The sequence below is a fragment of the Bison bison genome, unplaced genomic scaffold (genome assembly GCF_000754665.1).
Source record: "Bison bison bison isolate TAMUID 2011002044 unplaced genomic scaffold, Bison_UMD1.0 scf7180017864035, whole genome shotgun sequence".
Classification (NCBI taxonomy): domain Eukaryota; kingdom Metazoa; phylum Chordata; class Mammalia; order Artiodactyla; family Bovidae; genus Bison; species Bison bison.
The window spans coordinates 2,107,870-2,120,906 of record NW_011494607.1 but is presented as its reverse complement, the minus strand read 5'-3'; the positions used below and the strand labels follow the sequence as shown (position 1 = coordinate 2,120,906).

Sequence of the window (13,037 nt, the reverse complement as noted above, 5' to 3'; positions counted from 1 at the left end):
AAAAGACTCTGATGCTGGGAGGGATTGGGGGCAGGAGGAGAAGGGGACAACAGAGGATGAGATGGCTGGATGGCATCACTGACTCGATGGATGTAAGTCTGAGTGAACTCCAGGAGTTTGTGATGGACAGGGAGGCCTGGCATGCTGCGATTCATGGGGTCGCAAAGAGTCGGACACGACTGAGCGACTCTACTGAACTGAACTGAAGTGTCTTGGAGAGACATTCTAGTGTTTGGCTAATCCAGTGCTTTCTTTCACTCAGTTTTTCTGATTCTGAGCAAAACTGAAAAGACTATTTCCCTTTACACTGTCTAACCACATTTTCCATATTTGATTTGAGTAATGTCAAATTGAAATTTTATTGTTACTGGTATTGATAGCTTGTAAAACCCAAATAATGACATAAATCTTATATACAGAAATGTATATATATATGCATATGTGTATATATGGTTATTCACAGATATATACTTATATGTGTGTGTATATATAGTATTTTATATATTGCCAAATTTTAAGAAAACTTTTCCCCATGTAGAAAAGTTGTAAGAATCATACAATAAATATCCATATACTTAGCCTCTAGATTCTAAAATTAGTATCTCTCTGTATATGCTTTACCATACTTTTGGCCGTTCATATGTAAGTATCCATCTTTATACTTTGATCTGTTGCACACTTTGTGCCAAGCACTTCATCATGAATATCATAAATTAAGTTTAATATTGGTTTACTTTTTTATGGTAGAAGTTACACACAGTAAAATGCACAAGTGAGCGCAACATTCATTCATCAGTTTTAACACAGAGTTTTAAAATATATATATATCTGTATAATACAAACTTAAGAATATTACCATAAGCCCAGAGATTTCTTTTATGCTTTTTCCTAGCCTATCCCCTTAACGTCAGCCATTTTTTAAATTCTGTTTTATTTTCACAATATGTTTGCCTGTTCTAAAAGATCACATAAATGAATAACAACATATGAACTGTTTTGTAAACTGTTTTGTCTTTTATTTGGCATAATGCTTTTGGGATTCATCTTGTGGCATATATCAATAGTTTGATCCTTTTTAATGCTGAATAATATTCCATTGTATACCACAGTTTCTGTATGAATTCTCCCATGGATGGAAACGTGAGTTGTTTTTCTATTTGGCTATTATGATGAAAGCTTTTATGGGCATTCTTGTATAGGGCTTTTCATGGTCATATATCATTATTTCTCCTGAGTATTTTCTTAGGAGTGGGATTTGGGGGTCATGAGGAAGATCTAGGTTTAGATTTACTTAAAAAGGCCTGTTTTCTAAACAACAATGGAGTGGAATTCCAGTTGAACCCCAAAACATTTAAACATTTGGTGCTGTCAGTCATTTAAGTAATGTACTGCTTAGTGTAAAGCAGAAGAGCCTTACTGATTTGTGTGTCCATTTATTGTGATCCCTCCACCCACCATTGCTTTGCTCTAACTGTCATGTCTTACATTGTCCCTCCCATAGGGTCGCAAAGAATGTGATACAACTGCACAACTGAGCATGCACATATGCAACATTACAATTTTTCTTAACATTAATATATATATTTAAACAAGTTGGGAGAAATCTGTTAAATTATATTCAAGTTTAGTTATTTGAGTCTGACATTTTTTGCTGATCTCATGTAATGATTTTTTATCCTAGATATTGCATTTTTGAGTTTTAGAATGTATATTTGGTATTTTTGTAGTTTCTAGTGACTTTATTTTTTATTATAAGCATTTGTGTGTGTATGTCTGTGATCATAAAAGAATGAAAGCTGATTAAAATTGTTTGTATACTGATTTCAACATCTGGTTGATATCAGTCTTGTTTTCCATTCACTGCTTTTCTTCTAAGTATGGGTGGCATTTTGTTTCATTTTATGTCCATCTAATATCTCTTTTACACAATTGCATTCTGAATGTTATAAACAGTCCTTGGTAGAAAATTCTGGATTCTGTTATGTTCTTTTGAAGAACAGTCATCAGTCTTTTAGTTTTGTGTTATATTAGTTACTTATCTGGACTCCATCTCCAAACTTTTGGCATGCCTATGGAATACAGCAACTATAATCACTTGTTCTAATCATTTGTTCATTTATTCCCAACCAGTGAACTTGGAGCCTGCCTAAGGCATATATGTATATCTGGTATTGATAAGAGACTTGGGAAAAATTTATACGCATATTTTGAGGTTCTTGTGGCTTTCTTTTTTCTAGTATTTCTTCCTCACTTTATAGCAGCTGTAATTGTCCTTACTTCTGTTTCTGGTTCTTCAAGACAGTAAAGTTAAAAAAAGACAGTGAAATGTGGGTTTGAGTTTTAGTCACCTTGCATGCGCAGTCTGAGACATCCATTATCTTCCTTCTAAGCATATACATCCCTCCTGGTTTACTTATCTATTTTGTGTTACTCTTCAGTGTCTTCAAGTATGAAATTTTAAAACATGTATTTTGTTTAGAATTCATAGCTGTTATCTGTGAACAGTTTAATAGTAGCTACTCCACAATTGGGCTTCCCTTGTAGCTTAGCAGTAAAGAATCCGTCTGTAATGCAGGAGATGCAGGTTTCATCCCTGGGTCTAGAAGATCCCCTGGAGAAGGATATGGCAACCCACTCCAGAATTCTTGCCTGGAAAATCCCATGGACAGAGGAACCTGGCAGGCTACTGTCTGAGGGGTTGCAAAAGAGTCAGACAGTGAGTGACACAACAGTAACAACTCCACATTAATAAAGTAGAATCTCTATATGCAGGTTTTAAAGATGTCTCTGCCATTTGAAACCAAAATGTGGGATTTTAAGTCAGATCATCAAGATCATACAAAATTCCATGAATATACCACAGTGTTTGAGCAAGCAAATGTAATCTAAAAACATTCAAATAAAAACAGTGAAAATTTGGCACATTTATAACTGTTTACCATATGATAGCAGAATTTCTATTTTTCACATTACATAAACTTAGCCTTTTTCTAGATTATTTACTAAATGTATATATTACAGAACAGAGTATGTTTTTTATTCTCTGGTGTACATATTCTAATCTCTAATGAAATATAGAGCATAGTGAAAATAAATATTATTTGTTTTCTGTTTAGACTTGGTTTTTAAAGCTACAAATCCATCTAAATTTACATAGTCTAGATACTATTCAGAAGAAAAATGTCAGTCATAATTGTGTGGGTAATGATGACTGGCTTTTATGTCATTAACATTACATGACCTCAATTTGAATTGAGGTTGTAAGTCGATACTCTATAAAGGTTCACCATCTACTTGTAGTTCATTTACGCTTGAAATGTTTATATAATCTTTAAGTAACCCATATTGCATATAGCAGTAAATATTACTCTGCTGCTTTTGAATGGAAATAAATAGGTACAGTCTAACAGATTTAACTTATAATGAAGTGGGCTGCATTCTATAATATGACCTGCTGAAGATTCAATAAAAGCTCAGATATCGACTGACTCTTCAAATTGGTCATTAGCAACTAACTGGGGACTTTCCTTGACCAGTACACTTTACTGATTTTTAAAAATAAACAACAAAGTAACTAATAAAATTTCAAAAGGCCACTGTTCCTTGACCACAAAGCAAGGCAAGTAAATTATGAAGAGGTTAATTTCAAGTACATGATCAATAAGTGTAACAGAAACAAATCAATGGAAAGAACTGAAAGATAGTAAACGTAAATTTTATTGATGTCTTTAGTTTATGATTGGAAAACTCTGAAACAACAAAGGGGTGGAGGCTGGATAAGTTATTTCTTTTAATAAGTATGTAAATTGATAAGCTCTGCTGAGAACCAGGTTTTGGCTCTTCTTTAAGCCCCAGTGAGAATTAGCCTTCTGAGTTAAAGAGCTAAATTCAGATCTTAGTTATTGGTCTTGCTAATTCATAACGGTGCGTATTGTTTGTCTTCTTTGAGTTGCATTTTCTTCACTTATAAAGTGGGACTAATAAAAAGTACACATGGGGTTAGCGGGGATTAAATCATATTATTTAAGGAATATGAAATAGCTTCTTAATCAATGTTACGTCTATACCCATAATCCTTTCATAACCATGTAATTTTGCTCACATTTATATATTTAATATGTGAGAAATTTAGGATATAATTCAGTTCTATATTTTGGAACATAACAATATATAGAAAAATAATTTTCACCAGTCATCTTCTCCTTTTGTCTTCCTCCCATGATTCCTCAGATCTGAAAAACTCCAGGCCTAACCAACTCCAATTAAGCCCCACAGTTCAGTTCAGTCACTCAGTCATGTCTGACTCTTTGTGACCCCATGGACTGCAGCACGCCAGGCCTCCCTGTCCATCACCAACTCCCAGAGTTTACTCAAAGTCATGTCCATTGAGTCAGTGATGCCATCCAGCCATCTCATCGTCTGTCTTCCCCTTCTCCTCCTGCCTTCAGTCTTTCCCAGCATTAGGGTCTTTTCAAATGAGTCAGTTCTTCGCATCAGGTGGCCAAAGTATTGGAGTTTCAGCTTCAGCATTAGTCCCACAGGGCTTGCACCAAAGCAGGGCATGGAGAGTCTCACCCATACCTTCAAAATGGAATCCAAAGTCAGGGTCAAGGTCAGGACTAGTCAGAAGTGAGGGAGACAAATATCACAAAGTGAAACTGACAGTATTCTGGGGGAATTTTAGAGGTATTGGCTCCTGCCTGAGAAGAATTGTATGTAAATAAAGTTGTTTTGTTTGTAGAAGCTTGCTGTTCAGTTGCTCAGTCGTGTCCAACTCTTTGAGACCCCATGGACTGCAACACACCAGGCTTCCCTGTTCTTCAGTATCTCCTGGAGTTTGCTCAAACGCATGTGCATTGAGTTGGTGATGCCATCCAACCATCTTGTCATCTGTCCTCCCCTTCTCTTCCTGCCTTCAATCTTTTCCAGCATCAGGGTCTTTTCCAATGACTCAGTTCTTTGCATTGGGTGGCCAAAGTATTGGAGCTTCAGTCTTAGCATTAAGTCCCTCCAATGAATATTCAGGATTGATTTCCTTTAGGCTTGACTGGTTTGATCTCCTTACTGTCCACATTACTCTTAAGAGTCTCCTCCAACACCACAGTTTGAAAGCATCAGTTCTTTGGTGCTCAGCCCTCTTTATGGTCCAGCTCTCACATCCATACACATGACTACTGGAATAACCATAGCTTTGACTATACAGATCTCTGTTGGCAAAGTAATGTCTCTGCTTTTTAATATGCTGTCTAGGTTTGTCATAACTTATATAGACATAATATAATCTACACATAATCTAATAGATTAGAACAGTTACAAACTCAGTCCTCTGTCAATCACTCAGCATCCACGTAAGCTTTCAGAATAAAGTCTATACTCATATAATATTCCCTCTGCCTGGCATGTTTGTTTTTTTCCCTTCATTTTCTATACCAAATACATTTCTATTTTTTTCTCCAAGATACAGTTCAGGATCACTTCCCACAGTAAGCCCATCTTAATGGTATTTTCATTCTCAAATCTTTTTTTTTTTTTTTCATTCTCAAATCTTTTATGGTATCTGGTATAGTGTATGCTCAACATATATTTTATAAAATAATAATTGTACAGCTAGATGCAAAACTGGAGTAGGAAATGGCAACCCTCTCCAGTATTCTTGCCTAGGGAATCCCATAGACAGAGGAGCCTGGCAGGCTACAGTCCATGCAATCGCAAATGAGTCAGACATGACTGAGCGACTAAAGTAAAATAAACAGACGCAAAATAGCGGTGAAAGACAGAAGAGAAACCTTGTTTATTTAATCACATATTATTTACTAGCATAGAGAATTTAGTGTATAAAGGTAGATAGAGTATGTTCCGGGATGAGCTAATTATTTTAAAAATTGTAACCTGACAACTTTCACAAAACAGCTGAAATGCAGGATGGAAATTTCAGTAAGACTTGTGCCAATAACATGAGCAGACTTTTTAAAAGTGTGTTTTAGAGACAGGACTTTCTAATTAAGTAGTAGAGGTTAAAAATTAAGAAGATAGTTTTAGAATTCATACTTAAGACTCAGGAAAAAAAATGCTAGTTTGATAACACATGCTATTTATGTAGTATACTTAATTAAGTCAGATATTAATTATCACTGATTATTCTATTTTCATTTAATGCTTTGGAAAGCATCCTATCTTAATTTCATTTTAAAATGCAATAAAATCATCCCACACACTTTCATTTGTTCATCTTTTTCAGGTTTATTCCCTGCTGTCCTGAATCTTGCTTCCAGTGCCCTCATCACCACAAATGCAACATGTGGAGAGAAAGGACCCGAAATGTATTGCAAATTGGTAGAGCATGTTCCCGGGCAGCCAGTGAGGAACCCTCAATGTCGGATCTGCAATCAAAACAGCAGCAATCCATACCGTATGTATTTAGGATTAACTTGTATGGAATTGGGTGGAAGATATCACTAAGAATGTTGAGGCCAAAGTGCATTAAAGTGAAAGGGCTTGTCTTCTCAATTTCTAGATCCTTTCTTCTATTGTGAGCTTTACAGCCCTTCTCTGTCTCTTGACAAACATTAGAATTCCCTATGTGTAGTGGGTATGGTGCTTGTGGAGAGTTTTCTAGCTGAAGACCTGTTGCAGTCATTGACTTTACTGCCTGCAGAAAAGTATGTGAGGGTGTGGTTATTAATAAAGGCTTTAGTAGGTCAGTAGTCACTATGTCCAGGTACTGTACTAGGAATACAGAAGGAATAAGATGTGGTCTCTGGCTCAGTTGAAGAAGTGGCAAGAAGCAGCTTATTGCTGTAGAGTGTGGTAGGTATCAAGGAAAGAATGAGCATAGGGGCTTCAGGGAGAAGGAGAAGAGTCACGGATGATTCGGTCCCGGTATAGCTGGAGGCTTGCCGGAAGGGCATCTGAACTGAGACCCAAGGGCAAATATGAGCTGAGAATGTAAAGAGACAGAGGGAAGAGGAGGAACGCCAGGAGGAGGGGCTCAGAATAAAATAGAAAACATACTTGCTGGGAGAACTACAAGTAGTTAGAAATGGCTGCAAATGAAAGTGTCAGAGGGCTGGAACCAGTCTGTGTGCTTAAATACCACAGGAATAGTGTTTTAAGGAGAAGTGTCATACAAAGGCCTCTTGGTTGGCCTCTAGAAACCACACTAATATCTAAGACTCATTCATGCATTTATTCAGCAAGCGTTTGAAGACAGGCTCCTGGTAATGCATTGTTCTGAAGCAGAGTGTTGACTCATACATAGCCCTTGACTTAAAGACATAGGAAGGGAAATAGGGGAGACAGAAAAGTAAACTGAGTGTGAAGGGAACACCTAAGGACTCCTGGGGGAAAAATGACCCATATGCTTAGAAAATAAGGGTTAGTAAGTTGAAAAGGGGGAAATTTATATATATATATATATATATATATATAAAAGCATACAGAAATTTGAAGACAGGAAACAGCATGATATATTCAGAGAACTATAAGAAATTAGGTTCACTAAGTAAGGCATTTATATGGATAAAGGGAAAATAGTGTGAGATAATTCTAGACATGGGAGTTGATTTGTAGACATATATTGAGAAATCATCAAATATTGGAGATATTAGTGCAGTGAATACTTACTATCAGTGAGGCAAACTACAATAGAGATACAGTTTCACAATTATATTATTTTAAAAATTAGTTTTCCCTCTCTTTTGTTTTAAAGTTGAGATGCTTATAAAGTGAAAAAGCTTTTTTCTCAGAATTTATATTTTTTAACTTGAAAGAAAGCTGGGAGGTACCCTGCATTCTTTCTTGGAGCTGGTTAAAGGGAATATTGCATAGTCCTGTCTCTATTATACAGTTTAGAGATGCTGAAAACTTTAATATTGTTATGTTTGAAGAACTGGGACTTTTGTGAATATGAAGCTGGTCTTATATATCGCAGAATGTTTTTAAGAAACAGTTAAGAAACCAAAGATGCCAAGCTTCAGAAACCTTTCTTACCTTTTAAATGACTCTCATTATTTTCTCAGATGTAGATTGTTACTGGTGTAGGAGGGGGAATATTAGAACACATCCTATCTATTTGCTATTCTTGTATAGAATAGTATGGGCCAAAGCTGAGGTCAGAGTAAGGGGAAACATCAGGACAAGAAAATTGAGGTAAAGGCTAGAAAATAAATAAACTGATGGACTATGAATTGTAGGTTCATTAGGGAAGAAGATGAAGCTTCATGGGAAGAAGCTGCAAGAATCGGTGGCCTTGATTTCACTGAATGTGAGAAAGCCTGGAGACAGGAAATGATTGGGAGGGGATAATAGGGGTGGTTGAGGGTTTTTGAGGATGGGTCGGGCAGAGAGAGAGTTAAAGTTTGTAAAATCATATATATGTGTATTTGTATGTGTGCATATATACATGTATGTGTATATATGTAGGACTATCTATACATGTATGTATATAAATATAAGTATTTATAGTTCCTGTCTATAAGTACAATGTCAGGATAAACAGCATTTGGGTATAAAAGGCAATTTAACAAATATTCAAGGGAGTAAATTCAGGTCTATACCTTAGGGTACATGTCATCAATGATACAGAATTTTGAAGAAAGAAAACATGAGTGGGACCTGAGGTAGCAAAAGAGTTCCAAGAAGGTTGACAGACTCAGAAAGGGTTTAAAAACTTGAATTACCTGTGATTAGAGGGAAAGGCATTCCAGAAAAGGAGAAACTGAAGGAAATGTGTATACAGATACAGATGGAAGGAAGGTACAAAGATTCAGGTAGACCATAATTGAGTAGACGTTTTGTTAGGAAAATGAGTGAGATGTATTCACCAAGTTAAGTCCTTGAGTGAATGTCACTCTGCTCTTCAGAATTCCATATTCAGGATCTCGTTTCTCAGTGGAAGACATCTATATTTTGGCAAGACAAAGAGTGAATAAGTGTTTTAGCAAAGCAAGACAAATATGAGTTACATTTCCCATTTCCCATTTTATTTACTTGTGGTAAGTTTTTAAAACTTATCACAGCCTAAATTTATTTCATGTGATTAATTTTGAATGAAATGTAATGCTTCATTACATTTCAAAATAATGTTTTTGGAATCAGAAATTTAGAAAGAATACTAGCCCACAAGAATTAAAAAAAATAGCAGTAATCCACATGGATATAGTTTAGTAAAAGTTGGAGCAACAGATGATAAAATTCCACAAATTGACTGAACAGCTAGAATGAATCTGGAAGGTCTGTACTTAATTACCACACAAAGAAAGGGAAATTTGAACCTCCTGGCTATTAATGGATTGCGCTTTCCAATTAAAATAGCAGTTTGAGTTTTACTTCATCAACGATTCCCTTGCCAATTTTCAGTTGCAGTTAGCCTTTGGATTGACTTGAGTAACTATGAGAATGTTATAAGTTTCTATCTCTTTTTAAATGAGGGAAATATGCCAACAATTAATCAGTACTTGCAAATTAATTATGATTAAACTTTCATAATAGGGATTATGGTTAATTGTTGATTCATCTCCCAGTCTTCCTTTTCATGACTAATTTTCATATCAATTTAACCTGAGGTGGTAGATTTCAAAATTTCCAATTAGATAGCTCCTCTCACAATTACCTACAAGCCACAAGTGCGGTTTGGAAATGTGATTGTGTGCGTATTTTTCTATCACATGTTAAACCCACAATCTGGAAAGAAGGTTCTGGAGGATGTTTAAGGAACATATGCTGTGATATTTATTTTTCTTCAGAAGCAATGGAGTAATATTTCATTTATGGTTCTGATTTCTAATGTGCCGATTTCAGCACCCACTCATACCACCATTTGATATTTGGTTATCTTCAGCTATTTGTTGTTATTATAAAGACCTAACACTTTCCCTGTCTTCAGCAGAATAAGTTAACTAGTGCTAAATTATTAAACTTATTCAGCAATTTTGCTTTTCATTAATGAGATAAGGTCTCTCATCTCAGTGGACTGCTGTTATAATAAGACGTGGTAGAAAACAAAGTCCATCAAGCTGTTCATTTGAATTAAATAATTTACCAATATAAATAGATTATTTTTGTCTTGTCCTGTAAACTCATATTACCATAAGTAAATCAAAGATAAAAACCTTTTACTTTCAGTTAAAGAATTTATAGCAGACTACGTTAATAAAATTAATGTATAATAAAACTGTTCGCAGTCTGAAATTGGCAAATTTAATAAATATTCTGTTTTTATAAACTTTTTGAAAGATGATTTTATTTTATTTTACCCTCAGATTTCTTTTGCATTGAGGCCTGATTGGTTTTTATTTTAAAAATTTTTATTAAATATAATTTATCTCCAGTAAAGATTCAGAATCCTGCATATTTTGAACATATATATAATTCATTCTATGTATATGCTCCAATATTTCCTGGAGAATTCAGTGGACAAAGGAGCCTGATGAGCTACAGTCCTTGGGGTTACAAAGAGTCAGATACAACTAAATGACTTTCACTTTTTGCATATACATAATAGTGGTTAGAATATTAATGACTATAATGTTCTTCTGGTAGCTCTGTGAGTTGAGAGTTCCCATCCAAAATATTTTTACTGGTCCATGGCAAAATTGTTGTTTTTAAACATCCTCCATTTTATGAAACAGGTGATGATATCTTAAATAGCAGTAGTAGCAACACTAGTCTGGATGCTACTATTACTTGGAGAAATAAAGAGCTGTAACTCCGATTCGAGTTATACCACAAATTGTGATGTAACTCCACAATTGGTATATATTTTGGAGTCATATCAATTCCACAAATCTCTTTCACATATATATATATTTTTTACTTTTTCTGAAAGTTAAGATTTTGGGAACTTGTACCATGAATAGAGTTTTATTATCCTCACTTCAATAATGACACAGTTTAAGTGACTTGTCCATGGGCAGTTAAATGCTAAATGGTGGATCCAGGTGGACTATCCAGTTTCTCATTCTCCAGAGCTTCATGGTTCAAATCTCACATGCTTTCATCACCAGTATCTTTAAAACACCTGGCTATATTACTGCATTATGTCCACAGATTGAGTCCATGATTGTTCCTCATAGTAATATGGTTTGTTCATTATTTGAAATATTCCTTCAATTTGCAAAAAAAGATTATGTTCTAATAAAAGAATATTCTTAAGCCATTCATTTGAGACAGCCTTCCAAAGGATTAGTGTTATAAAAGTTCTCAGGACTGACGCTCCAAATAATTAATCCACATTTACCAGAGAGCAGCAGGGAAGCTAACCTCTTCCCTGTTTACATTTCTGCACGCAAATAGGCTGACTTCCAAGTGCAATGTTAGGGAGTTAACTCTTACTGCAGCCCTGGGAATAGAAATAGGAACATCCTCAACAGCCTTTCACTCCTGCCATCCTCACCTATTCCTGAGCTGGGTCGGATTAGGAGCAGAACTTGTATTACTTGGGAAATAAGTAGCACAGATACAGACAAGAACGAATGACTGTAAACCAAACAGGAACAAGAATTTTGGCATTCCAGAGGCAGTGGTTGCTGTTGCAAGATGCATGGAACTAAGTGGGAGAAGACAAGGAATCCGTGAGTTTTGAGGATTATAAGAAGGAAGGAACTGTAAGAAAGGACTGTCAAGGGAGGTGGCAACAGTTACCCACACCTCCTCTTTTCTGTCTCCAGTCTTGCTTTAATTCTCACAATGGGTCCCGTTCTCATCTATTTGGAGTAAAGGCAAGGGAAGACCCATGCTTTATCGGTAGGATGGAGGTTCATGTGCCATCCTATCCTTGTCTTTATTGTCCAGAACCCCACTGTTAGTGATTATGGGGATGAATGGGTACCATCCTGAATGGGAGATTCGGAGTATCTTTCATTTTATTTTTAAATAATGGTTTAAATACAAAGTTGGCAGATTGAGGACTGACTGCAAAAAGCCTCATAGGATGGATTTGACAGCATTTTATATTAAAACCAGATACATATTGAATTGCCCAAGTCTTGGTAATAATGTGTGTGTCAGAAGGGCAAATCTTCAAGTACCTTTCAACCACAATTCAGGATTTTATGTTTCTGTTCACAAAGTTGATGGCATACTAGAGCCAGCTCAAACAGTAGAGTTTTTGCTTCTGTGAATGACTGACACATCAATTAGATTTCAATATTATTTTTCACACTTAATTTCTGTAGTTATCTTTAAAGTTGCCCATTTTAGTTGATAGCCAGAGTGCTGAACAGCATCTTCTCATATAGTTTAAGTGTTTAACCATTTCATACTACTTTGCAGAGTGCTGTGAAAAAAGTCTACATTAAGCCAGTTCTTTTAGAGATACAAATTGCTCTCTGTTTCTATTATTTTAATGTTTGACATTCATATGGTTATGGTTTTAATTTCGTTTTGCTTTTTGCTTGTTAAAACAGCTATAAATTCTTTATATCATCTTTTCTTCTTTTATATGTTGCTGCTGATTCAATAGAGAGGCACCCGATTACAAATGCTATTGATGGCAAGAATACTTGGTGGCAGAGTCCCAGTATTAAGAATGGAATTGAATACCATTATGTTACAATTACGCTGGATTTACAGCAGGTATAGTGCCTCTTTTTATTTATTGATTTTATCATTTTCTTCTTTGAAATTGTATTTGCATTTACTATTTTGTATACTTACTAATTCTTGGGTGAAAGGATACTCTTTTATTACCCTCCATTATTTTCTTGACACAGTGACAAAAGGACTTATTCATTTAGTATATTGTTATTTAAAAATATTTGGCATTTATTTTCTAAAGCACATTAAAATGAATTCACATGAGGAATTTAAAACTGAATTAGGAGCTGACTAATTAACCCTCTAACTAATGAGGATTAATGATAAGAATATTGATCAACAAAATTTTACAAAAATTTAAATTTTATTTTTGTTGGTCACACCACATGTCTTGTAGAATCTTAGTTCCCCAACCAGCGATGAAACCTGCACCCTCAGCAATGGAAGTGTGGAGTCCTAACCACTGGACCACCAGGGAATTCTCATGTTTTAACTTTTAAAAT

At 35.3% G+C, this 13,037-nt stretch overlaps 1 protein-coding gene across 3 annotated transcripts in view; it reads left to right on the top strand.

The window, feature by feature from the left end:
* Positions 1–13,037, top strand: part of LAMA2 (laminin, alpha 2) — a 705,371-nt gene that overhangs the window by 158,084 nt on the left and 534,250 nt on the right. For all 3 annotated transcript variants that reach the window (XM_010834646.1, XM_010834645.1, XM_010834644.1), the window contains exons 2-3: positions 6,239–6,409; positions 12,461–12,573. In XM_010834646.1, the coding sequence (XP_010832948.1) occupies positions 6,239–6,409; positions 12,461–12,573 (284 nt within the window). The remainder of the gene's footprint in view (positions 1–6,238; positions 6,410–12,460; positions 12,574–13,037) is intronic.